Source organism: Pagrus pagrus (assembly GCF_965226575.1).
Source record: "Pagrus pagrus genome assembly, chromosome: 14".
In the NCBI taxonomy this organism is placed as follows: domain Eukaryota; kingdom Metazoa; phylum Chordata; class Actinopteri; order Spariformes; family Sparidae; genus Pagrus; species Pagrus pagrus.
The window spans coordinates 18,566,301-18,593,632 of NC_140198.1; the positions used below are offsets into that span (position 1 = coordinate 18,566,301).

The 27,332-nt window shown below is 38.6% G+C and overlaps 3 protein-coding genes across 10 annotated transcripts in view; 2 read left to right on the forward strand and 1 right to left on the reverse strand.

Moving 5' to 3' along the window:
• Positions 1–389: 389 nt before the first annotated feature.
• LOC311268815 (cationic amino acid transporter 2) overlaps positions 390–27,332 on the reverse strand; it is a 100,061-nt gene continuing 73,118 nt past the window's right edge. For 3 of the 5 annotated variants that reach the window (XR_014624015.1, XR_014624016.1, XR_014624017.1), the window contains one exon: positions 25,535–26,249. Coding sequence is in view for 1 of the 5 variants with exons in the window: in XM_084372693.1 (XP_084228819.1) it covers positions 957–1,065; positions 2,339–2,477; positions 2,586–2,694; positions 2,900–3,066; positions 3,162–3,295; positions 4,411–4,513; positions 4,942–5,078; positions 5,230–5,452; positions 5,552–5,685; positions 5,812–5,968; positions 6,128–6,283; positions 6,451–6,820 (1,938 nt within the window). In the remaining 4 variants the exon portion in view is untranslated. Of the gene's footprint in view, positions 1,066–2,338; positions 2,478–2,585; positions 2,695–2,899; positions 3,067–3,161; positions 3,296–4,410; positions 4,514–4,941; positions 5,079–5,229; positions 5,453–5,551; positions 5,686–5,811; positions 5,969–6,127; positions 6,284–6,450; positions 6,822–7,498; positions 7,722–25,534; positions 26,250–27,332 lie in introns of those variants that run through there. The other 2 variants (XM_084372693.1, XR_014624014.1) reach the window with 2 other exon arrangements.
• Positions 10,941–16,752, forward strand: casr (calcium-sensing receptor). 2 transcript variants are annotated; one of them, XM_084373548.1, is made up of 6 exons: positions 10,941–11,506; positions 11,595–11,901; positions 12,377–13,216; positions 13,371–13,637; positions 14,916–15,039; positions 15,129–16,752. In XM_084373548.1, exons 1-6 carry the CDS (start codon positions 11,322–11,324, stop codon positions 16,262–16,264), a joined length of 2,859 nt encoding a protein of 952 aa, XP_084229674.1. In that variant the 5' UTR covers positions 10,941–11,321; the 3' UTR covers positions 16,265–16,752. The 2 variants fall into 2 exon arrangements, with proteins under 2 accessions (XP_084229674.1, XP_084229675.1); XM_084373549.1 differs by having other exon boundaries at positions 13,371–13,601.
• On the forward strand, positions 19,516–25,448 carry b4galt4 (UDP-Gal:betaGlcNAc beta 1,4- galactosyltransferase, polypeptide 4). 3 transcript variants are annotated; one of them, XM_084372688.1, is made up of 8 exons: positions 19,706–19,989; positions 20,999–21,147; positions 21,422–21,535; positions 22,142–22,374; positions 23,900–24,087; positions 24,276–24,398; positions 24,510–24,614; positions 24,748–25,448. In XM_084372688.1, exons 2-8 carry the CDS (start codon positions 21,123–21,125, stop codon positions 24,878–24,880), a joined length of 921 nt encoding a protein of 306 aa, XP_084228814.1. In that variant the 5' UTR covers positions 19,706–19,989; positions 20,999–21,122; the 3' UTR covers positions 24,881–25,448. The 3 variants fall into 3 exon arrangements, with proteins under 3 accessions (XP_084228813.1, XP_084228812.1, XP_084228814.1); XM_084372687.1 differs by lacking the exon at positions 19,706–19,989 and adding an exon at positions 19,516–19,658 and having other exon boundaries at positions 20,999–21,535; XM_084372686.1 differs by having other exon boundaries at positions 19,705–19,989; positions 20,999–21,535.

Below are 27,332 nucleotides of genomic sequence, written 5' to 3' on the forward strand. Positions count from 1 at the left end.
GACAAAAAGAAAGAAAAAGGTGTACAGGGGATATAATATTGTCAATGAGAGTGGGAGCAGACAGTTATTATTTTGTATGTGCTGTATGTACAGAGGGACCCACCTAGCAGTGGGTTAAAATAATCCAACAGGGTTTGGGTAAAAAGTGACCCAGTATGTTGAGTTAAAGCTACCAAAAAGTGGGTTGAAAAATACTACCCAAAATCTGGGTTATCAGTATCACCTATTTATTTTACTTATTTATTATTTCAATCGACCGCTGCATTTAGAAATACAATGCTGAAATTAAATTATGAAATGATGAAGTAAGCATATAATGTCCCAGTCATTTTTATTGCAACAAGAAATACAAATATAAAAATACATGTACATGTATTCAATTATAAACCAAAAAAAGTATAGAAAATTAATTTTACGTTTCATTGATCCTCATACTACACCTTCTTGTGGCCAACAATTACATCTCTTTTTAGGGTTTTTCCAATGAAAATGTTCATGGTCACCAGAAAAAATAGTTCACGTTACTCATTAACACTTGGTCATAAATGCTAGGACTAGGAGATGGACAAACATTACAATATTTTTGACCAAATCTTTCACCCTCTTTCTGATATCTAACAATATTGTGGGGATGAATATTGTTTTTTTCACAAAATATAAACACAATGAGATTTTTGACAAATAATCATCAATAATGTGGATATAATGAGTGAGTGGGTGGATGAAGACAAGTGCAGTCTGGTAAGTTTAGAAAAAAATTACATCATTTTACTTTAACAAACCTTTAAAACCAGTAAAAGACAACAGTTATGACATATCACCATATAACCATGTCTAAAATCTGAGATAATTTATAGTCTCATATATCGATACGGACAACATCTTTATATTGCCCAGCCTATCAACAACTGCATGATAAAATTACAGAGCAGAGCTATGAGATGCAAAGAAAAGATTTAAAGTTGGGCAGGATTGAGATGGACAATCGTTCTATGAGGGGCCAGCTGGAAAACTTGAAGATGCAGCTTGATGAAACAAACAAAACACCAAAAATCTGTTGAGATTCTGCTGGCGAGACAGAGTCAATGCTACAGAAAAAATTAGCCAAGATGGAAACAGAGAAGGATGAGTTAGTGAAAGAGCTAGTGTGCTGCAAAGAACAGGTAGTACAGCAGCAGCAAATTATCAATCAGCAGACAGCTGAGAAGGTCACACAAAAACAAGCTTTCAAGGAACAAATGAATGAAATCAAAACTCTCAATCAGGACAATGAGGACCTGCATCAAAAGTTGATGGCTTCACAGGAAGAGTTTAATGCGTGTAGGGAAATGTTCATGACAGACTGAGTTGAGGATGTTAGAGTTGAAATCAAAGTTGAACAAATCAGGGTCCATCTGCCTTCCACCTATTTCAAAGGAGAGTCTGTGTGAGTCTGTGCAAGACACGGTTCCCACCCATCACCACCAAGTATCAGTATCAGTCTGCAGACAAATCAAAGACCGACCCTTTCCCTTCCTCCAATGAAACATTTGGAATGTGGGGAAGACTAACAGGCTACATCCACATCCACTGAAACTATCTTAGGATCAGATGACATTTTAAAAAAAACTGATCTAAACCTCCTGCCAGCAATCAATCAATCCAGCTAAAAACAAAACGTACTGTAACGATCAGATGTCATCGTTCAGCCATTCCAACTTAAAGGTGAACGCCAGTATTTTTTAAATCTGTTTTGCTGTGAAAATTATTCAAACTTACCAATAGTTCTTAAATCGATTAAATAGATCGCCTCAGGAGTAGGAGAAAATTGTTTTAGGACCGTGTTTGCATTATTACAATATGTTTTGCATTCTCTCACGGTGCAATTTGGCACGACTGGCACGATTTGGCACTTAGACAATATCCTGACAACCAAAGAGCGACTTCAATAGTGGCACCATCATTGAAAATTGAACATTGCTCTATTGTTCGTAAAATCTAAATCTAAAAAAGATCAATCAATCAATCAATCAAAATAAATGATAACACAATAATAATAAATATGTCTGTGTGACTTTTGTATGCAAGTGTGGTTCACTGCAATTTTTTATTTATATATAAAAAAAGACAAATGCACAAAACATCTCCCAGACATCCAATTTCACGTAAATCAAGGACAAAATGAAAGTCAGAGATCTGAGATCTGAAATGCCTTTTTTACATCCTGAATTCATGAAACAAAAACTATAACACTATATAACACAGGCCAAATTTATATTGTAATGAAAGAGTTTTGTTTTGCTTGATGACTGGCTGACAGAATATCTTTATCAGTAAATCAATCATGATACATTTTTACCCATTAAAATCTTGTTCTGGGACAGAGTTTTGCTCCATAGTGGTCATGATGCTGTGAATGCTGACTCTGTTGTGTGAATTTTGGAGCCTTTGTTTCTGCACACTGTGACGAACACCATAACAGAAGTAGATGATTAAACCTGTTGAAAGAAAAGGCACATCAACTTTGTCCATGTTTGTTTATTTGATGTTCTTTCATATTTTGCTTAAAAGCAAGTGGGTTCTTTATAGTGATATTGTTCACATACCTACTGCCATCCACACTGCATATCGGATCCATGTGTCTGATCCGAGTTGCACCATCAGGTAGACATTGACAATGGTGCTGAAAATGGGAAGCAATGGCACAAAAGGAACCTGTAGATATATGAAAGAGCAGATACATCAAGACAGGCAAAATCAAAGCAAAGGAACACACTTTACAGTTGCAAGAAATATATGATATTTTATCTGTTGGCTATTTTTTTCTGTCAGGAGTTATTTCCTATACTTACAGTTGTAATGAAAGTTTATAATTTCAGTAAAGACACTTTACTAACTGAAATAGATAGAAGAGGCGTACCATAAAAGCAGCTTTGGCTGTACTCTGTGGTTGTCTCCAGATGATCAGCACAGTGAGGACCAGCATCAGTACGATCACTGAGACACAAAGTAAACTCCACCACTCGAGGGCCTGCAGGGAGTTTAGAGCCCCAGATATGAGGAGGCTTAAGATGATAGCTAAAAAGACTGAAGGGAACAATATAAGTCCAATGATGAATGAACAATAGAAATCATCTACATGCAGAATAATATTTGAGGACGGTGTTAAGAAGATCACTTACTCATAAAAACAGTTAAAACAGAAACATTTTGTGACGATCGTGTGGTGGCTTGTGAAGGAGGACATAAAACTCCAGCAACTGTGAAGGGTTCTGGCTTGCTGAAGCTTGAATCCTCGCTGAGGTCTACTTGGTACCTGCAAAAGTAAGGAATTATAAATAAATTCAAACTGGGTTAACATAACCTCTGTTTCTATATGTTGAGATAGCTGTGATTTGCTTTGTCTTGTTTCTTTGTTTTTCCTGGTTCACATTAAACTTTTTAAATCCATGTCTGCAACATTTCCAACACACATCAGACTAATGTCATCTTATTAAATGATCTTTCTCAATTATCAGCCAATGACGGCAGTTAAATGGAAGAAAAAATCCATTCTTAATGAAGAAACAGCGTAACAGACTCCTGCTGTTATAATGACAGTTGATCAAATTGTTCTCTCACAGTAGCTCATCAATCAATACATTTGACAATAACAGAGATACAAATTCCAGTTTTGTTAATCAGCCCATCATTAAATCATGTTCTTACTCTTCTTGAAGACGTTTCTTGCTCATATAAAAGCCAATCCAGGGTTGATAAACCTGTCAAACTGCAATTTATTTTCATAATGCTCAGTTACATTTGGAATTATTATTATCCTCTTACAAATCATACACAATACAGTGGATTAATCAGATTCGCTAGAAGTACAATCTAAGTTTGATCAACCATTATTTTTCATATGGGTCATAGTACAAGTAATCAATCAATTTTTAAAGCACTTTAAAATTAACCAATGTTACTTTTGCCAGACAAGTGACCTGGCTGTTTGGGAATGTTACCACACATACTGTAATCCACAGAAAAGGTTACAGCAAGTGTTCATTTCCAGCGACTGTAATAAATCATACTGCAGTAAGTACTGGTGCAAGTACAAATTCAAAATCAACAAATTTGAAGATATGTGGTTTTCACATGGACAGGAAGGGTATGAAAATTTGCAACATAGTAACTGTAGCTGTAGCCGAAAAATGGAGACACTAAAGTACAAGTAGCTTGAAGTTGGAGCCTACAGTACAGTATTTGAGTAAATGTACTTAAGTACATTCCACCACTGCTGTACAGTAAGACTGTCAATAGGCATTAAGTTACACGTAGACAACAATATTTTCTCTTGTTCTCGGCGTTTTACTTTTCAGGTGCAGTCATATTAAGATTAGAACAATAATACTACACATGTTCTCATTACTGTAGACTTGTGATGAATCATACCTTAATATGAGGATACATATGGCCACTAATGTGTAGGCAAAGAGGGTTCCAATAGACATCATGTCAACCAGCGCCTTCAGGTCAAACAATAACGCCATAACAGCTGAAAAGACACAAAAAATGCTATTAAGAATTATATAAACTTATCTAATTTCCTCTGACACTTTATTAATTCAAATAATTCATATTTAATATAAATTGCAGATTTAATATCCTAACTTTGTGTAACATTAATCTTCTAATCAGTCACATTCAGCTGTTCAACTGTAGCTTTTGGAAAACATATATCAGTCTACACGTAAAGGTTAATTCCGCAGATTTACTCATCTTCGTACTGTAAACTTAAGCTTTTTTGCCAACTATTACCACTCAAGTAAATAAATACATCAAGAAACCATTTTTGATGAACATGAGCCATTTTAGTAGTAAGCATGAGCATGAACACTTCAGGTGAAAACAGGAGGGGATTTATAGAACAAAATCACATAAAGAACAAAGAAAGTAAATTATGATGTGTATTGGCAGTTTTACCTGCGACAACCCCTGAAGCCAGGGTGGCTATGACAGGACTTTGTCTCTCACTCATTTTACTGAGAGGTCTGAAGAGAAGTCCATCCCTGGCCATGGCGAAGAGAACACGAGGCATCGGGAACATCGATCCCAGTAGGCTATCAGAAAAAGCTCAAATAACTCAACAATCATCATCTAGTTCTTCGTGTTACGTTTGTTATCACAGTATGAAATTGAAAACTAAATGAAGCTAAATCGTAACAAAATAAACTTATTTTCCTTTAATTTAGTCGCCCACTGTGTTCATACCTTGTTGACAGTGCACAGAGGGATCCCACAGCCACTACATACTTTGCTGGGCCCCAACCGATGTATGTGAAGGCCACAGGCAACGGGCTGTTAACACTGAGCAAATAGTATGGCATCATCAGAGTCAGGCCAGCAGACACACCAAAGTACGCCAGGAAGCAGATGAGGAGCGACGCCACGATGCCGACTGGGATCGACTTCTGAGGGTTTTGAACTTCCTCTCCTGCAGAAAAACACATTCATATCACAGTAACTCACGGAGCTGTGCTCCTGCCTCCTCTTTCAGTCTTGCAGTGTACATTATCTGTGTAAATGTATTTACCTGTTGTGGCAATGCAGTCAAATCCAACAAATGCATAAAAGCAAGTGGCTGCTCCTGCTAACGTTCCCTCGAAGCCAAAAGGGAAAAATCCTCCGCTGCCATATCTGGTGGTTTCATTCAGTGATGTTTGATTTCTGTAACAGACATGTTGATGCTTCGTCATTCAGTGATAATCAACAAACGGATTTATAACTAACGTATATTTAGCAAGAATGACACTTAAGTCTATGTTACATTATATTAAAAATAAGAACCCATACTCATATGTATCGAGGAGAGAATCTTCACTGATGTACCAGTTGTCAGTGTCGCCCTTAATAAACCCAGAGAGGATAACAAACAGCAGCACGAGGATGTTTACTGCTGTAAAAACTTTATTTACAATAGCTGACTCTTTAACACCAAATGCAAGAATCCCTAGAAAGGAAACACACAGAAAAATTAAGTTAGGCATGACTGTGATCACAACGGGACCTTTTTAGTTATGATCATCTTCTGTTTTATTCTTCATTTTTTTACTCATAAATTGCAAAACATTTGGCAGGATGTCACATGGGTTTAGGTGATGAAACGTGCCTGCCAAGAGCATTATGAGGCCAGCTGCAAAGAAGTCTGGATAGGGAGCTAATCCAGGTAAATCCATCGCAGCCTGTTTGCCCAGAGAGTTGGCAATGACATTCCCTATAAGATCATCAAAGGTCCCACTCCATGCTCTGGCAACACTTGACGTCCCTTAAAAACAGATAAGAAGAAGACACGACCGTGGTAGGTTCACATATTCAAGCCTTACTTGAAACAATATTGAGGCAAAGTTTAAAAGGACAGAAGTTGTTTGTACTAGTCCAGAATTAAACATCCATCACATGCAGTAAATGTATTCAGAGTGGCTTTGTCTTTACCTATGACATAAGACAGCAGCAGGTTCCAGCCAGTGATAAAAGCCCATATCTCTCCAACGGTCACATAGCTGTAGAGATAAGCAGAGCCAGTCTTGGGAACACGAGCTCCAAATTCAGCATAGCAAAGTCCTGCAAAGACGGAGGCCACTGCCGCTATCAGGAAGGAGATTATGATACTCGGCCCGGCCACGGCTCTGGCCACTTCTCCGGACAGCACATACACACCGGCCCCCAGTGTGCTGCCGACCCCCAGGGCCACAAGGTCGAGGGTGGTCAGGCATCGGCGAAAGTTGGACTCCTCTCCTTCGGGCTCCAGAGGTTTCCTACGGGACAGGCTCTGCAAGAAGAGCACGATCTTTGCACCAGACATCCTGTAAATCAAGACATTTGGTGTTAAAGACAAAGCAGCACAAACACGGGTACAAGACTGATATTTGTATTTTAAATAGCAAAACAAAGCTGATAAACTAGATAATATAGACTCCACAGTGAGAGAGTTTAAGTAAAGAGAATTGTTATATTGTTATAAAATGCAGCATTTGTCTCCATCAAAGAAAGTTTGAGTCCAGCTGATGATATAAACAAATGCTGCAATAGTTTGAAATTGTTAAATTACTCAAGTGTTTACTGTTTTGTGCTGGAAATTAAATGTAATGCAGGAAGTCTTTCAGCCAAGCAGCTGCTAAGAAATAAACTCCTTTTACTTCACATTCAATAAGCTGTATTCATTTACCCACTGTAAGATATAAACATTTTAAAAAGTTTTAGTCAGACACAGTTGTTATATGATAATTAGTTCATGTCATTAGTGGAGTAATTGCTATAAAGGCCTCAATTTATTAAACAAGAAGAAATTAAAGCAGGCCTGGTCGCTTTATTGCTGAGCACTTATTTAACTGATTAAATGATGTATCAATGATTCATAACTGGCTGAATAAGAAGTCAAGAAACGTCTTTTAATTGTAAAATGATACAGACTTACTAACTAACAACTGAACAAACTTATTATATTAGCTCTTCATCATTACCATAAGAGAGACGTCCTTACCTGTTCGGCTGAGCGCTTCTGTGTGTGCGACTTGTGTTTTGATCTGAACCCAGACCGCACCATTCATGCAGATAAATCCATTCACTGTGAACTGTTCACAGCTCAACATTTTCGACACGTGATGTTACATTTCAGACATACGTGCCATTTCTGAAAAAAGGCCGTAACAGAATGATTTGTTAGAGGACACTTCAGGCATGTCAAACAATACATAAATTTTGTACATAAATCTGGTTCTACATGTAGAAGATGTGATGGAGGCCCTTTAGATTCATTCCTCATCCAAAACTTGTGTGAGCCTTTGTGATATTGTTGGTAATCTCTAACAGATGACGCCTGTGTGAGTTTTTCAGAATGAATGGATTTAACATACTGTAATTCGCCACTGACATTTAAAAAAAACATAACATAATAATAATGACATTGTTGTTTTACATCATTATTGATTTCTTAATTGTGATATGAGCATTGCACAAAATGACCATTCAATGCCAATTAATTTGAATGTTCAGAAACCTATCGAGATCTATATAAAATGATGATTTCAATTAGCTTTGATTAATTAAACTAATAGAAATGATACAGAAAAGCTACATAAAATGCACATATGCATTTATAAAAATATGTTATTTGCTGTGTGATTTACACTCTGACTTCGTGCTAAATGGAAAAACACATAAACTTATTATAATTCATTTTAACTCAAAGTTAAAGTGAGTTGGAGATTTTGAGAAAACTTTCATTTTATTTCATTATATTCTGGGATGAAAATAAAATAGATGCTGGGTAAAAACACAACTACTCAACACAAAGTTTCACAAAGCATGATCATTTCTGGTGTGATTACACCTTTGCCTTTTTACTTACAATAAATCACAATTATTTTGAGGTAATATTCCACTTTTATAGGTGGTAATTACCAGGCAACATATTTGACATTTCTTTGAAACTAGAGGCTTCCCTTCTTATCTTTACAAAGCATTTGGTTTCAGTTATAATTATAGCTACTTTACAAAGAAATTTTAAAAAAAAATGAAAATTGAAGAATTTCTTTCTGAACAATTATGTAATTAAACAAATCCCTCTACTAAATCCTGATTATTTGTGTAACCATTGGCCTCATCCTCCACATGAGGGCAGTGTTTCTGGCCCTGCTAATACAGTTACTGAAAACAATCTGACATGCTGACATACAAATTAGCTTCTCTTTCTTTAATTAAACTCTTTCACTAATAAAGAGGAAGAGGAGTTTCCTCCAGCTGTAAAGAAATAAGAAAGTAAATTTAGTGTGCAAAGTTTTTACCTTTTGGAGCTCCATGTGCCTGGTGTGTCATAAGTCAACATGTTGTAAACTGAAATGGTTTTCGTTGGAAAAACCTGCTCAGCAACAAATTGAAGACTCAGGCATCAGAGCATTAGGAGACAACTAATTGTTTGAAGAACATAATGGTGCAATCCACTGCTTCCAGGGGTTCCTGGCATCATGGTGCTCCTCTTCTGGCAAAATGCAATGAAAGATTGAGCCTGCCTGGAAAACTGATTACTGGATCTTAATCACAGGTGGCAAGAACAACAGTGGATCAAATTTTAAATTTGAGGTGCCAAGAGTACTGAGAAACATGTTCACATTTGAGTGTTTCATTGGTCAAATGACCATGAACATGGTTGAATTAAGGTGTGGCACGTTGGACATAATTTGAGAAGAGTTATTTCGAGGTATACCTTCATGCTTGGAAAATAAACTATTAGATATGTGGTAATGTAGACACAAAGATACAGTTAAACAACTTGAAATAAACATTAACCAAGGCTGAAGACAAACACATGCAAGTATCTCAAATTGTTGTAACTAAAACAGTTTGTATGATTGTAACTTTTTCTCTGCTACTTCAGGTCGTGTAGACTTCAGTTCAGGAGAACGAACTGTGAGTAGACTTCATTAGCTGAAGGAAATGGACTACCCCTCTCTCTGTTAATGATTCATCTGTTAGAAAGAGGTTCAGGAGCTAACGCCATCATCCAGTGAATTCATTCAGCTGGATATTTTGGGGAAAGGCCTTAAAATCTGTGTGTGTTCCTGCAGATGAGCCGTTTCAAGTGTTTTTAAATCACGCACTCAGGAGTTCGGGCGGTAAGTTAGATTCAGTGTTAATTTGCATGTTTGATGTTTTAATTGTTTTACTTTGGGGGGTTAAAAACACAGTGAACCGTAGCCATAGTCAGCTTTTTAATACTATCAGTTATTTAAAATGGATGTTGATATTATGATCAATAACTCTGCTAATTTTACATTGCTTTAAAACATCAATGTGGTTTTTTTTGACTATATCTTTAGCAGTTTGAAGCAGGTTGGAATTGTTTCAGTTGAAATGTTGCTATCATTTAACATTGGACCTGATTAAAGGTGCACTATGTAGTTTGGAAAAGTAATTCAGACTCAGAAAGGTAATGTTAATATTTAGGTCAAAAAACAAATCTTTATTTGATGCATATATTTACATAACTGAATAAACAAGCTGTCCTCAAAAGGGAATAAGGTCCCCAGAACAGCATTTGAAGATAGACATGGCGACCATAGAAGGGTATCAACAATAAGTATCAACAAACTAAAACAGTATGAATTTGTGTTTGTTTATTCAGTTGATCAGTGTAATCATCAAGATTTTTCTCTTCTGATTAGAATTTCTTCTCCTAAACTACATAGTGCACCTTTAATTTTAGGCTCATATTCTGGGAAATTATTTCTTGAAGGTAAAAAAGCTTCTATCCAAATTAAGAAATTTGAATAGATTTTTTAATACCCATGTTTATAACTTCTCTCAAACAGTGGCTCTTACAGCCGTTAGTCACTTCATTATCCCGGCTCTGCCCCAGCATTTTTCCAGCTGTATTAGCCAGATGCAGTATAGTCTCTCTCCATGGTGACTGGGTTCACTGACCACAGCGTGAGCCCAAGCATTTGCAGGAAGGAGGGTCATTAGAGTGTGACTTCACTCGGCTCTTGCAAATCCTGCGTCTATTTTGGTTCAGATGGATACTTCAAGCAGAGTGGCTGCAGTGTTACTGAGGGGTGAGATGTTGTTCATCTCTTCTCAGAAACAATAGTAATCGACTCATTACAAAAGTTAAAAAAAAACAAAAAACGTATGTGACTGCGTGGTCCTGGTAGAGTGGGTAATTATAGCCTCAGGACATTGTTGGCCTCCAACACCATTCTCGCCCTCTGTCCCTGTTTATATCGGAAAGTGAGCTCAGTGACTGGAGTTTATTGGATGGTGTCACACACTGCTACAGCACAAGAATTATGTTTTTATGTCTTGTTGACTTGTCCAGAGAGTTTCATTAAAGGAAAAGTTCAACCAAAAATGAAAAGTTATTATCTACTCGCCACCATGCTGATGGAAAGTCTGATGAAATTTTGAAGCCTCCAAACATTTCTGGAGCTTCTCAGCAAAACAGCGTTGCAGCATAAACAACTGAAGTAGACAGGAATTTGTTTTTAACCTAAAATGGTTCCATAGAGCTCATCCAGTGTAATCAAAGTCTGTGGACTCATTAGCATGAGTGTGAGTAGATAGTGACTTAATTTTCATTTTTGGGTGAACCCAATCTTTAAATATCCAATGTAACTGTAGCCCATTTGACTACTTTTAAACAAAAGCCTAATATGTGTTTCCCCCTTTTTCTTACAGTCCCATCATTGCAAAGATGAATAGCACCAAACACCAGAGCAGGCAGATTGATGGGAGAAGATAATATTGAGAGTACCTTCACTCTGGGGAGTTGTAGAAAATAATCCTACCCATTAGAAAGAAGAAGTAAGATGAGACTGGTTTTGTATTATCTGATCCTGCTGGGATCCAGTTATGTGATTTCAACCTATGGGCCCCATCAAAGAGCACAGATGACTGGTGACATTTTGCTCGGAGGTCTTTTCCCTATACACTTTGGTGTTGCCTCCAAGGACCAAGACCTTGCAGCCCGGCCCGAATCCTCACAATGCGTCAGGTAACATTTGAGTCTGGTTACATGTAGCTTAACATGAATCCATTCATGATTTTTGTGTGCTGAAATTTTGGCATGTTTATCCATACAGGTTCAATTTCCGTGGTTTCCGTTGGCTCCAGGCCATGATTTTCGCAATCGATGAGATAAACAACAGCAGCACTTTCCTGCCCAACATCACACTGGGCTACAGGATCTTTGACACATGCAACACAGTGTCAAAAGCCCTGGAAGCTACACTTAGTTTTGTGGCCCAAAATAAGATTGACTCCCTGAATTTAGATGAATTTTGTAACTGCACTGATCACATCCCAGCAACCATTGCAGTTGTAGGAGCAGCTGGATCTGCAGTCTCTACAGCAGTCGCAAACCTACTGGGTCTTTTCTATATTCCTCAGGTGAGTAACATCAGTACTACATCAATACAACACCTCTGTTGTGGCCTTAAAACTGCGCACATGTCACATGACAACCCTGAATTCTGAAAATGATGTTCACATACAGTTCATTTGACGTGGATAATATCTTTTACAGAAAGAAAAACAACTCATGAATGTGTTTGATCATCAAAATCAAAAAACTTTTAAACTAAAACCTTTATCTGTATCTGTTCAACCAACTAAATTATCTGTAACGGTTTATCTTTGTACTCAGAATGGGCAGGGCCTCAACTGTAGGTTGGTGGGACTAAAAATTGGCCACCTGTCAATGCTCAAAACAAATTGGTGGCTGCATGTCACCAGAGTAATGGCTTATTGCTGCTTACTGTCACTGCCGTTGTCTATTTGGCTCAGTTAGCCATGCAGCTAGCGGTCGGACTGGGAGTGCGGGGACCGGGGGTTGATAATTTACCTGAAATCTTTCCTGTTTCAGATCAGCTACGCCTCCTCTAGTCGCCTACTGAGCAACAAGAACCAGTACAAGTCCTTCATGAGAACCATTCCTACAGATGAGTACCAGGCCACAGCCATGGCGGACATCATCGAGTTCTTCCAGTGGAACTGGGTCATTGCCGTGGCCTCAGACGACGACTACGGACGCCCAGGGGTTGAAAAGTTTGAGAAAGAGATGGAGGAGCGAGACATCTGTATTCACCTCAATGAACTTATTTCCCAGTACTTTGAGGATCATGAAATCCAAGCTCTGGCCGACAGGATCGAGAACTCCACGGCTAAAGTCATTGTTGTGTTTGCAAGCGGCCCAGATATTGAACCTTTAATCAAAGAGATGGCGAGGAGAAACATCACAGATCGTATATGGTTGGCCAGCGAAGCATGGTCAAGCTCCTCCCTCATTGCTAAGCCAGAGTATCTTGATGTTGTGGCAGGGACTATTGGCTTTGCTCTAAAGGCAGGACATATACCTGGCTTTAGGGAGTTCTTACAACAAGTCCAACCAAAGAAAGATAGTCACAATGAATTTGTCAGGGAGTTCTGGGAAGAAACCTTCAACTGTTATCTGGAAGACAGCCCGAGACTGCAAGAAAGTGAGAATGGCAGTACGAGTTTCAGGCCTTTGTGTACTGGTGAGGAAGACATCACGAGCGTTGAGACCCCGTACCTGGACTACACACATCTTCGAATCTCCTATAATGTCTATGTTGCAGTTTATTCCATTGCACAGGCCCTGCAGGACATACTCACCTGCACACCTGGACATGGACTATTCGCCAACAACTCCTGTGCAGATATAAAGAAAATGGAAGCATGGCAGGTAAGAAGTTGTACATTTACCCCAAAACCAAAGCAGTTACAACTATTATTCCAAAAAAAAGTTGGCTCCCAACTCATTTGGAGTAAGGGGCGCTAATACCTAATCATTTACTCAGCCAATCTGCATCATCCAAATGTGTGGTTCTGCTTCACAGGTGCTGAAGCAGCTCAGACATTTGAACTACACCAACAGTATGGGCGAAAAGATGCACTTTGATGAGAACGCAGACCTGGCAGCAAACTACACCCTTATAAACTGGCACAGGTCTGCTGAGGATGGCTCTGTGGTGTTTGAGGAGGTCGGATACTACAACATGCATGCAAAGAGAGGAGGCAAACTTTTCATTGACAAGACAAAGATTCTGTGGAATGGATTCAGTTCTGAGGTCAGTCCAAGTGTTTTCTATTGGTATATTCTGTCCATTCCTGACATTCGGTGTATTTCTCATTCTCCTGCTATAATCTACCTACAGAATTATTGTAATAATTATGTCCAGCTGTAAACCGGACCACTACATTTCGCTTATGCGTAGGAATACGGACGTGGTATGGTTGAGGGAATGTAGGGCCAAAGGAAAAGGCTGTTTGACGGCGACGTAAAGCACCAAGCGGACCCTTAAACGGATATATTTATTTTTAGGTGGGACTTATTTCAGGTGGTTTACAGCAGTACAAAGGCCTGCTTCCTGCCGTTGTTACACACTATTTCTCCACACAGGGGGTGACCTGATGGTTCTCTTCTGCGAATGAACCAAACCGTAAATCTAATGTGATGAGATGAAAGATGCTAAAACACTGTATAGAGCTGAGGGCCATAGCAGAGTTGGGTGATTATTATCTGTGGGTTTGTCATTATGAATGACCACTTTCGTATTGACTCACAAATTGTTCATGTAAAAAAAAAAAAATAGGGGAAATGTTATAGGTGGATTAATTTGGGACAAACTTCAACAATATCAAGAATCATCAAAAGATCCATGAAGCTTTAATCTTTTTGCAACACATCTTACAATATGTGACCAAACTTTGCTTCACTGCAAACAATGATCATTAACATTTCTAAAAAACTGCATAATCAGTGAACACCAAAAAAAACAAAAAAAGGATTGGTTCAAATGCCCCAAAATTGATCCACAGATTTTTTAGACTCTGTCGATGAAACATCCTAACTTTCCAGATGTGTGATCAAACTTATGTTATTTTGTATCATTATTATGTATTATACAAACATTTTCTTTGGAGTTGTGTCTGTAAATTTCAAATTTTGGTGAATATTTAACTTCCCACTGTGTTAATTCTCACAGAGGTTGTGTTTATGTTAATTCAGCATCTGGAAACAAAAGACACCCAGCTCAAGCGATGACATGTTAATGAAAGTTAAGGTGCCGACCAACAACGTCCATAGTTTGAATCTAGCTAGGGATCTTTTGTTTGAATGTCTTCCCCCCTCTCTCTCTACTGTTGTTTCTTCTCTGTTGATTTACTATGACATAGTGAAATTCATGATTGTTAAGTTTTAATCAATCAGTCAATGAGAGCGGATAAACTCATTATATGGAGAAGTTCTGTTTAACACAAAGTCTGTGTCAAAATAATGTGCCTGGTCACACCTTATTGTTATTATGTAAAACCCTAAACCAATTAGAGTGAAACACATTCACATCCATATGTTGTGTCTTCTGTCTGTCTATGTCCTCTAGGTGCCGTTCTCTAACTGCAGTGAGGACTGTGAACCTGGTACAAGAAAAGGGATCATAGACAGCATGCCCACATGCTGCTTTGAATGCACCGAATGCTCAGATGGAGAGTACAGTAATCATAAAGGTAATGAGATGCCAAACATTCACAATCTCATGTCTGCAGCTGGCTACTGTTGCAGTTCTCACACAGATGATTTTCTCTTATTTATACAGATGCCAGCGTTTGCACCAAGTGTCCAAATAACTCCTGGTCCAATGGGAACCACACATTCTGCTTCCTGAAGGAAATCGAGTTTCTCTCCTGGACTGAGCCGTTTGGGATAGCTTTGGCCATATGTGCGGTGCTGGGTGTTGTCTTGACAGCCTTTGTGATGGGAGTCTTTGTCAGATTTCGCAACACCCCCATAGTGAAGGCCACAAACCGAGAACTATCCTACGTCCTCCTCTTCTCACTTATCTGTTGCTTCTCCAGCTCACTCATCTTCATCGGAGAGCCACAGGATTGGATGTGCCGTTTACGCCAGCCCGCCTTCGGGATCAGTTTTGTTCTTTGTATCTCCTGCATCCTGGTGAAAACCAACAGAGTGCTCTTGGTATTTGAAGCCAAGATCCCCACAAGTCTCCATCGGAAATGGTGGGGATTAAACCTGCAGTTCCTGTTGGTGTTTCTGTGCACATTTGTCCAAGTCATGATATGTGTGGTGTGGCTTTACAACGCCCCTCCATCCAGCTACAGGAATCACGACATTGACGAGATCATTTTTATCACCTGCAATGAGGGCTCTGTGATGGCTCTGGGGTTTCTTATTGGCTATACATGCCTCCTGGCAGCCATTTGTTTCTTCTTTGCTTTTAAATCACGGAAACTTCCAGAAAACTTCACAGAGGCCAAGTTCATCACCTTCAGCATGCTTATATTCTTTATAGTTTGGATCTCTTTCATCCCTGCGTACTTCAGTACTTACGGCAAGTTTGTTTCAGCTGTGGAGGTTATTGCTATACTGGCATCCAGCTTTGGGATGCTGGCCTGCATCTTCTTCAACAAGGTCTACATCATCCTCTTCAAACCCTCCAGGAACACCATAGAGGAAGTTCGATGCAGCACCGCAGCCCACGCCTTCAAAGTGGCTGCCAAAGCTACACTGAAACACAACACAGCTGCGAGAAAGAAGTCCGGCAGCATCGGTGGATCTTCTGCCTCAACTCCGTCCTCATCCATCAGCCTCAAGACCAACGGCAACGACTGTGACGCGACTTCAGGGAAGCATAGGCCAAGAGTGAGCTTTGGCAGTGGAACAGTTACTCTGTCCCTGAGCTTTGAGGAGTCGAGGAGGAGCTCTCTGATGTGAGAGCACGTGTGTTCGTCAAACTTCAGCTTTCTGAATCCAATTTTTAAGGTGCATTTTGGACTTTATTTTGAAATGCATGTACACTTAGGCCTTTTCATCCACACATTTTGTCAGACATAGAATATCAATATCAGTCCAACTTATATACTGCACTATAACTGAATCCTGTGACTGTTATTTCTTCCAAAATAACCCTGATGTACACTGATGTTCATGTAATAAAATATTTTGTACAATTAAAACCATTAAATTAGATCCTCGATGAGTTGTTTTTTTTCCCTGTCTTGAGTAATCTGATAATGTCTCTGATGGTCACACGATGCTCAGCACAAAGGCCGGACTGGTAACTTGGAACAACATTTAACCAGAGGACAAGCAAGGCTCTGTAATTAGATGAGCGAGACCAGAGGATGCATGAGTCACACTGTAAATACACAATGACAGGATGTGGACAAAACGTTCCATAATTGTGGTCAATCACAGGACAACAAAAGAAACGGAAGTCCCTCAACATGGCATTGCCAAATTCATGACAACTTATTTGACGTCTTTGGGCAGTTAGTTTTAAGCACAGTTTGAAACCTTTTCCACAATAATAGAAGATAATCCTTTATTGATCCCCCCAGAGGGAAAATTTGGGAGTCACAGCAGCACAAGGACAGAGTAAGTACAGCTTAATAGAGAAAATTTAGGAAAATGATAAATTAAAAGTGTATCAAATAAGATGTGACAAAAAAAGAAAGTATACACAAGAGCAATTAGGCTCATTATTATCATTATAACTGTGTGAAGATTGTGTGCAAATTAGAGAGCGAGAAATGAAGAGAGAGAGTGGTGTGTGTGTGTGTGTGTGTGTGTGTGTGTGTGTGTGTGTGTGGTTGCAGTGTCTCCACTGCTGCAGTGCCCACGAATAAGTATTGCTCCACATTGCACCTGGGTGGGATGATCCGGTGGCTGAATGAGCTGCATCTGCCACAGCTCATCATGGCGAGGGTGAGAGGGGTTATCCAAGGCTGCTTTGATCTTGTCCTTCATCCTCCTCTCTGCCACTGACTCCAGGCTGTCCAGTTCCAGCCCGACCACAGAGTTGGCCTTCTTTACCAGCTTGTTAAGTCACCACCCCAGCACGCCACAGCAACGAACAGAGCGCTGGCTATTGTAGACTGGTAGAAAATCTGCAGGAGCCTGTCACTGAAAGATTGAAGTCTCTTTTATAAGAACAGTCTGCTCTGGCCCTTTCTTAAGAGTGTTTCAGTGGTGTGTGTCTGGTCCAGCTTTTTATTGATTTGGACACTGTAGGAGTCTACCCTTCCTCTCCCTGAACGATAACTGGGACAGAGGGCCTCCTGTTCTTCTGGTAGTCCACCATCAGCTCTTTGGTCTTTTCCAAAATATTTATAAAATATTTGACTGAATGATGAGATGAAACATCGTTTGACTAAAATAAATTAGATATATATTTGTTAAACTTAATAACAGAAGCATCACTGCTTAGACACTACTGCAAATACTACTGTATTCTGTATATTTCTGATCCCCTCAAGTGTAATTCCTACATTATATATATACTATTTAAAAATGACAAATGTTGTGATATAACCACACAAGCTAAATTGCGGATCTTGTAAGGCTTAAATTAGTTGAATTATTTTGAAGCATACTCATTTTGTATTAACTATAATAAACATTCTGCTGAAAAAGATTCTCTCTGAAATATATAGATCTGAAACCCCAATGGAAAAAAACAAACAATGAACATGCTGTAGGATGTCTGCAGGGCATTTTGGTGCACACCTCCGCCTTCAGCTTGCTTATCACAAGTGTTTGACATCTGCAAACAGGGCAAGCCCATCTCACATGTTAATGTCATTCTCGCAATAGGCCTACACTTTACAGTCATGTCCTCACAGTATGGAGGACATATAGAGGGGAGGGAGGAGCAGCTCAGGGAAGGAACTGTTTAATCCAATCCACTCACACTGATTGTCAGCTGTAAATACACTGTCAGCTATTCTTGAGTAGAGACTACTGGCCTTTGAAGTAATAATAAAACAATAAAAAGTGTTTATTATTACACTATGAAAGGGGCCATTCTAACAATTCAGTATATTTTTCTGAAAATACTTGAATACTCAAATTAATTTGAATACAGGACTTTTACTCATGCATATTTCTATTTACTGTAAGAAAAGGATTTGAATACCTTGTCTTTCACAAAATAACCAAGTGAAGACTCTTACTTAACTGAATACTTATTAATAGTGTTTGTTCAAACATATTTCTTAAGGTCTTTGAGAACATGATTAGTTCAAACTATGAATGAGACTTAAGTATAACTGAATCATGTTGACTGTTTTTTCTTCCAACATAACCCTGATGTATACTGCAGATAATAAAAGATTTTGTACAATTAAAAACATTGTATTAAGTTGTTGGTGTTTTTTTTTTTTCCTTTGGAGATTGTTTCTGTCTCAAGTGTCTGTTTTAATATTCATTAAACATTGTATTGTTTCTAAAATTAGGACCCTTCCAAAAGGGAAGTTTCCAACATAAGAAAACTAGTAAAAAACAAAAGTAGGCAAAAAGGCATCTGAGGATTTCAGGACCTCCCACATGCTCTACAGGAGGATGACATGCTGAGACACTCAGTATCGTGGCTGACCTGAAGCAGGCTGAAGAGCAGCTGCACGACCACATCCTCTGTTTGCAGGAGGAAAAGACCTTTATCCTCAGAGCCAGCGAGCTCCTGCACGGAGGGCAGCATGTTGTCTGATGTCAAAATGACTAGGGAGCACTGCATGATGGGAAAGTTTGCCACAAACATGGAAACAGATATCACACATCACCCCTTTACTAAATATTATGTAATTCAATGTGAGGCCAACTGGCAAGAGGCGCAAAGACCTTTATTTTGAAAACCATATCCCGGAAGCACATATAAAGGTGTGCTCAAGACAGTGACTTCCTCTGTTTGTTGATGCTGCCTTCAAAATTAAAGCAATCTAAGGCTGTCATTTACGATTAAAATAGGTACACAAACGTCACAAGTTAAATGCTGAATAACAAATGTATGTGTGAATGTTGTTTGAAGAATATTTTGAGGACTAACGATATATTTGATCTATCATAGCTTTCTAGTAAAATTAATAATTTGGTAAACAACGGCTCAGTCGCGCCGAGATAACTTATAAACAGACGCTGGCTAATGATGGGAAGACATTGCTTTGACTAAAACCTGATTTCTTACGTATTTTCCAGAATCACGCTGGTATTATGAAAGCTTTTAGTTTGAAACACTTCCAGCAGAAGTGCTGTGACTGATGTTGACTTGACACATTGTTGTCGTTTGCGTCTTTGGTTGATAAACTGGAGAAACCATTAGCTGGTGTTTAAGGTAAGATACGCTAACAAAATCAGTAACTGTCAGCTGTTATCTCTGTATCAGGGAAGGACAGTATTTAGTTTCATTAAATTATGGTCTTGTTGTGTTTTGGCTTCAAGGTGAGCGACTCTTTATGCTATTATTTAACTTTTACAGCACTTTACTGAAACTCCATAATATTGCATCCGCATACGTCAGCTAGCTTACAGCTGCGTTTACTCTGCAAGTAGGGTTCGTGTGAGCATCGTTAAATTACGACCACTTCCCGAAACAAATGTGGGTTTTTATCTTTACAAACATGGACAGGAATCATGAGAAGAAGGAGCTGTCAGTGATGTAAAAGGTAGTGCCATGTACTTATTTTTTACATGAACAACCGGAACATAACGCTAGATATCTTGGTGCTGTTTCAAGCTAGCCAGCGTTAGCATGTCACTGCCAGTCCTCAAAATTATCGTCAAAAGTCAACACGCACTCGTTGTTGTTGTTGTGAGAGAAAAATCACATAAAATGCCAGAGCTTTAGTGTTTCATAGGTTTTCCTTCCTAAGACAACCACAACGTTTCAAATGACAGTAATATATATACTAATGTTAGCTATGTGTTTGCTTGATGCTCGTTTCAACATTTTAGCTAACGTTATCATACTAACGCTGCCGGTTTTAGCTAATTCAAGTTTATCATCAAATGGCACTTAAAGTAAACATTGTGGGCATAAAGTCTACCTTCAGTGCTAATTGATGATAAACGCTAGATAACAGTAACTACCAACTTAAGTTTTATTTTGCTATTTTTTTCCATTGCTTTGTTACATGAATATATTTACCATATGATCTTGTATTTGTTATAGTGTTTAAATTATTAAAAGGTTAATTGGACAGCTGAACATTAATCGCCATAAGTGAATATTCTGGTTTTAAACTAGTAGTCAGACAGACATTTTGGTCTGGACACCAACTGGCTTTCTCAGATTAATCAATAATGGAAATGATCGTTGAATATTTGATACATTTAGAGTGGAAGTGAGGAGAAGGGTGAGGCAACAGCTCTGCAATGCGATACTTAACTTTGCCAAGTATTAGTTACAGCCTGTAAAACCACATTCAGATGCTCTTTCAGGAGTGTGTCACACAATAATTGGCTCTGAACACAAAGGGAAACCGGTTCATCAGCTAAAGACACTTAACCCAAGTGTCTCAACCGGTTTGTTTTATAAGATAACATCTTATCAGGTGTGTTTTTTGTTGTGCACTTCAGGGTGTAGTTTTACATGAGCAGACGTGGCAGTACAACAGAGACTATGATGCATCTGCCCATTCAGTAACATCTTTTTCTCTCTAAATCGATTTACAGTTTTTGGAGGACTGAGACTCTTGGTCTGACCGCCTGAACCTGGATTTCAGCGATGGACCTTCACCAATAAGTTTTGCTCACTTCGCAGTGATCAATTACTTGATTTACTGTATTCTTCAGCAGCATGTTTCATCAACATGGGACGACTGGTTAGTGAAACTGTGGCTGTTGGTATTTTAGCAGAAATGTCCTACACGGAGGAAATGTCTTAATCATTAACTAACAGCATCTACAGTTCACATTTTCACTGTTCACATCAGCGCGGTCACACAGCTATGGGCTTCTGTTCGCCTGTGTGCAAGATTTTGCGGAGGGGGAAATATTTTTTACTGATCCTCATCTCGCTGTCAGTGCTGGCATGGATCGCAACTTTTTCAGGCGTAACGGTGAAATCTGTTCTGGTTTCCCCTGCCACGACTCAAGCTCTTGTCAAAGGAGACAGCCTGAGGGAAAAAATCAACTCTTGGACAGCGACCTCTGATCGCTTAAATACTTCACCACAAAAAGTCAAATGCCCACAGGAGTCACCGTTGCTAAGTAAGTATACAGTAGTGCAGGTTAAAAAGGTGACAAAACTAGAGTTTGCTAAATAGAAATTATTTATTTGCTTTGTGTTCCTTTGTATTAATTCACCACTTTTACAGGGACTACTTGGCAGTGAAAGAACGGGAGAGTAGATAAGTTAACTGCCATGCAATAAACCAGATAAGCTAACTGATATGTAATAAACCAGATAAGCTAACTGCTATGTCATAAACCAGATAAGCGTTTGTGCCAATCATTTAACCTGTGATTTCACCTTGAACACTGGTGGCTACAGCGGAGTGGCTGCTGTGCACGGTATAAATGATCAGAAACAACCTTTAAAAATGTTATAATGTTAAAGTAATATCATTTTAAACTGGTAAACCAATTATTTTTATGTAATTGTCTTATAAACCCTCATTATTTCCCCCAATGTTTGTTAGCATTAAAATCTCAAAATTGTTGTAGCTTTCCAAAAAACTTGCTTTTCAAAGCTGATATCCAGGAAAGCCTCATTTAGATTTGATATATTGCTTGGATGCTACGAAACGCATATAATAGAAAGATCAGTAGCACTGAAGACTCACATTTCTTGTTGAATATTGTTAACGTCTACAGAGGGAGCTGTGAAGCTGTTCTTTGAGTCCTCTCTGACACTGAAGGATGTGGAGGGGGCCAACAAAGGAGTGATTGAAGGCGAGTACGAGCCCACGGATTGCACAGCGAGGCAGAGTGTAGCCGTCCTCATCCCTCATCGCAGCAGAGAGAGACACCTCCTCTACCTCTTGCACCACCTGCACCCCTTTCTGCAGAGGCAGCAGATACACTATGCCATTTATGTCATCCAGCAGGTACTGCTCCACACAGTTATGTCACATGATTTTCATATAAAGTGATTAGTGTAAACAATAATTAAAGGACAAAAGAAAGTCACAACTAAAACATGTTACTTTACTGTGTTGCACTGACACTGGCCATAATGTTTAGGCTTCCTGCTTGTGGAACTGAGATTATAGCACCAATCAAATGTTTATTTGCAATTACTTCCAGGTAGCAACCCCCAGTTTCACAAACCTACCTATTTTCAGGACATTATTTCAAAGTTTAAACATCTCATTCATCTAAAATTCATGTTTGATGCTTTCATTACACTTTCACTAACATTAGTTTTGAGAACTAATGTACCTGTTGGGCCGCAGAATAAGGAAAATTAGTAAACCCCAAACTATCAGTAGCAGTAAGTCTGACCGGCGACACTAGCGTAGCATTACAGTACATAAAGTAAGCAGAGCAGAAATGTCAGATAGGTTGGACCACTGTGTTTAACTACATATCTTTAAATCTTTGGTTTATCATATCAGGGAACTGCAGATTGGTAGTTGGTAGTTCCTCTGAACCGGTTTGGCGACCTTGAATAATAATGCGTGACCAAATGTGATGTGACTGCACCTATGTGGAATGCTTGGTGACAAAACAGAGAAACTTTAAGATATTTGAAGAAATATCGTGTAAAATAAATGTGTAAATTGCATTGCATTACTTCATATTAATTATTTTAAATGACAACATTACAAGCAGGTAAAACATAAAACTTGCAATGAAAGAAAACAATTATTGGCTTGTTGCTCAATGTTCTTTTTTGTTTTCAGCCAGCAGGTTTCGTAACATCTGCGTATCCATACCACAAACATAAAACTTGTAAAACCGGTAGACTGCAAAGGCTTCACAAAAGTAATAAGTCATTTTCAGTGACGCACAAAAAACACTGAATATGCAGCTGTAAACAAAGACGCCATTGAAGCAAATTATTTACAAGCCTATGGCAAATCATCTCCGACCAAATAACGTTCTATTAATAACTAATGAAGTACTCAAAAGAGAAAGTAACTAAAGGGCAAAACCCCAGAACAGTTACACACTGTACCAGCAGTGGTTGAAATTATTAGCACGTAATTTTAATGCAGTTTTCCCACATGTATGTACAGCCACCTATTTATTTTGATTAGTTATTTTATTTTCTGCCTTAATTGTATGAAATGCTTTGTAATATTTAGGTTATATTTGGTCATCTTGTTAAAAAGCACATTAAACTCCTAAATGAATTAAATTAACTTGTTAAGCTTTCTATTTTCTTTGTTAGCTTCAATAAGATGTCATCACTGTAAGAATTAAAGTTATTTAATAACGCTCCTACACAAGTAGCATTAAATAATTTTTCTGAGCTGCAGCTGCGCTTTTTCTTTCAATTGATGAAGCGTAATGACACGTCAGATACAGCAAAAGAGCATGGACATTTACACTGAGCTTATAACTGTACAAAGTCCATAAAGTACAGAAACAGATTGTGATTTTTATTGTGTTTTCCTTTTTTTGAAGGCTGGTGATGCAACATTTAATCGTGCCAAATTACTGAATGTTGGCTATTTGGAGGCTCTGAAGGACTACAGTTGGGATTGCTTCATCTTCCATGATGTGGACCTGGTTCCTGAAAATGATCACAATATATATGTCTGTGACGAGCAGCCCAAACACTTAGTGGTTGGCCGGAATGCCACAGGATACAAGTAAGTACATGACGAAGAGATAAAATCCTCTAAGTCATGAATCAGCAGTTAAATGTTATATTACCCTTGTGAATAAACAGTGCAGTATTAACAGATGGTAGTCTCCCCAGGGCTGATTATATCTTAAAAGCTCTGATGTAATCTCTAAACAATGAAATGTATTTTTCTTCATGTTCTTCCACTCTCAGGCTGCGTTACAAAGGCTACTTCGGAGGAGTCACAGCTTTGACCAAAGACCAGTTTGACCAAGTGAATGGATTCTCAAACACTTACTGGGGTTGGGGCGGAGAAGATGATGACCTTCGCATCAGGTGAGGCAGAAACCAGTGACAACGGTATTTAAGATTACCACATCTGAAGTGGCTACAGTATAAAACCCTTCATTCATTTACTCATACATGTGGGTCTGCTGTCTGGTGCAGAGTTGAGCTGCAGAAAATGAAGATTGTGCGGCCACCTGCTGATGTAGCTCGCTATACCATGGTGTTTCACAAACGGGACAGTGGCAATGAGATAAACAAAGACAGGTCAGTAAATGTAGAATGGATAATAACGTGTTATGCTTGTTTCAGGTTCAATTAAATGTACTCGTCCTTATTTGTGCTTCAGATGCAATATCTTCAATTATTATTATTTATTTGTTTTTTTGCTTTTTCTCAGGATGAGGTTGTTAGGACGAACGCCACAGGTATGGAGAAAGGATGGACTCAACAGCTGCTCATATAAGACTCTGTCAGTAGAGAGGCTGCCTCTTTATGTGAATGTTACTGTGGACATTGGTAAGCCAAATTAGTTAAGATTTTAAACAGGAAGCTGTGCTGTGACCAAAAAATATTTTAGGATATATTTTTTACAGTATGTTAAGGCCACTGAGTGCAGAAAAGCTACTACTGCATATGTGTGCAAGACAACACATTAGGCACACTAAATGCACATTGTTTTGATTAGTTTACATATTAGGATCGAGTTCAGCTGGCAACTACATATTTGCACATTTTTGCATATCATGCAGCCTTTTTTTACTTTATATTGTTACCAGCCTGCAAAAGTAAATTAAGTAATAATTGGCTTTGGTCAAATAAAGAATTTGGCCTTTAACCCTTGTGCCCTCCACAGGCATTTTTTTTTTTTTACATTTTTCTCAACTTTCTTTTTTTTAATTTGGTGATCATTTTGGCTGTGGTACAGCTTGTGGCATGAAGTTTTGCAAGAACTTTTCTTTTTAGTAAAACTTTTGAAATCCAATGTCTTTTACTCTCATATGTCTTTTATACTCTATTGATGCATTTTGCACCCTCTGGACACCTTCGTGGCAAAAATGTACACACAAAAAAAACTGCTATTAAATCATCATACATCAATATTTTTTTCTGCTTTTTTTTCATAAATCTCTTTAACAACTTCAGACTTGCTCAAAACTACCAAACATTCAATAATTTTCAGGAAATATTTTCCATTTAATAAATTGTAGGGAGATGGGGCTTTGGTGGTGGTGGTGGTGGTTAGAGTCAAAGATTAGCAGCAAAATTGATTTGATTGTAGTGCCAGATACTCCCTCTGGACACCTTTGTGGCCAAAAATGCCTCATTGACTTCCATTCAAACCACATTACTTAATCTCACTGCCATTACAGTATAAAGCCATGCATTATCTAATGTCAGCATTTCATTTTGAAGAAAAGTAGTGATATTTGACATTTTTACTGTATTCCCATTGTAGGCCAAGGCATGAAATTCTCGTATTTTTGCCAGTTATGTTAGCTGTGTGAGTACCAGGGGGCCCCAAGAGAGAGTGTGTGTGTGTGTGTGTGTGTGTGTGTGTGTGTGTGTGTGTGTGTGTGTGTGTGTGTGTGTGTGTCCTCTTGCCTTTGCTGTACTCAAAAACAAAGTGAAAACAACTGTTAGTGTGTTTATGCACCTGGCTGCTTTCACAGTCAAAGATAAACATGCAGCTTGGCTGAGGGGTCATTTCATTAGTGAGCAGAAAAGGAGAAAGACCTGGAGCAAAGAGAAGGAGCAAGGAGGCTTTAGAAATGGTCATGCAGCCTTTATCTGCCAGCGAGCTGCAGGACTCATCTGAAGAAGACACAAGCTGCGAGGGGGAGTCTGACACGGAATGCTCACTGGAGTCCTCCACTTCTGTGAGTGCCTCTGACCCGTCCTCTGAAAGTGAAGAGGACAGTAGCAGTTATTAACAGTTAATAGCAGTTTTTTGTGGGTGTACATTTTTGCCACAAAGGTGTTCAGAGGGTAGTAAATTTGAGAAGGGCACAAGGGTTAAAAGTGTATTGTAGACACAGGTGTTATCACTAATGTTTTGCTATTTAGACCTCGTCTCAGGACTGGTTCAGAGGTACAGAATGTGATTGATCTCCATCACGCTACTATTGGATTTGTTTTTCCTGTTAAGGCAGGACAGTTTGCACTTTTTTAACCTGAACAGAAGTCTAATCAGCCAGATAACAGATAACACCTGTGTTCAACCCCGGTTCCCAAATTTGGGATGCAGTGTAAAACATAGATAAAACAAACATCTGGGTTGTAGGTGTGCAGAGCCTATTGAAATGATGTTAATGTTTAAAATTGATTCAAGGCTTCCTGGACGCTTCAAGGTAATGAAGTGATTGATCGCTAACTCAATAGAGTTGTTTCATTGAGACTGACATGTGTATCACAAACTGTAGACAATGTTCAATCTGATCTTTACTGAACATTGGATCAGTTCATAATGTGCATTAATCAAAAACTAACAGCAACAGAGCCTTAATATAATATTAGCTTATCAGTTTCCAGCAAAATAATGCCTACAATAGCCTTTTACATTACCTATAAAAAAAGTGAGCAATGTGAACATATTAATGAAATCTTAGTAATCTTAATAATGCTACAAATCTGAGGTCTTCCTCATCTTAAACCTGCTGTCAACATTATCATAGAAAAGTGAGGCATTAAACATCCATACTTTGGATGAAGAATGTAGTTTTGCATCAGTCTTACAGCAGACAGCAGGTTAACCTTATGTGCAGAAGATGAAAACCTCAAAGACCACTGAAAAGCAATAATATATGGAGAGCTGATCAGCCGAAATGCAGCCTCCTCCATGTTATTAATTACACCTGTGCATCCCCTGCTATTATGTGTCAAAATGTCTGCTTTTAAAAGGCCTGTGAGAAGGTTATATTCAGTTCTTATGTTGGCAGTGTAAACCTCTGTCTGCTCTACAATCAGCCTACATTATTATTTCTA

Coding starts and splice junctions, on each gene's coding strand:
- casr (XM_084373548.1), top strand. CDS start 11,322: ATGAGACTGGTTTTGTATTATCTGATCCTGCTGGGATCCAGTTATGTG. Junction 11,507..11,594: donor GAATCCTCACAATGCGTCAG/GTAACATTTGAG, acceptor TTATCCATACAG/GTTCAATTTCCGTGGTTTCC. Junction 13,217..13,370: donor AGAAAATGGAAGCATGGCAG/GTAAGAAGTTGT, acceptor TCTGCTTCACAG/GTGCTGAAGCAGCTCAGACA.
- b4galt4 (XM_084372687.1), top strand. CDS start 21,274: ATGGGCTTCTGTTCGCCTGTGTGCAAGATTTTGCGGAGGGGGAAATAT. Junction 24,399..24,509: donor GATGATGACCTTCGCATCAG/GTGAGGCAGAAA, acceptor TGTCTGGTGCAG/AGTTGAGCTGCAGAAAATGA. Junction 24,615..24,747: donor AATGAGATAAACAAAGACAG/GTCAGTAAATGT, acceptor GCTTTTTCTCAG/GATGAGGTTGTTAGGACGAA.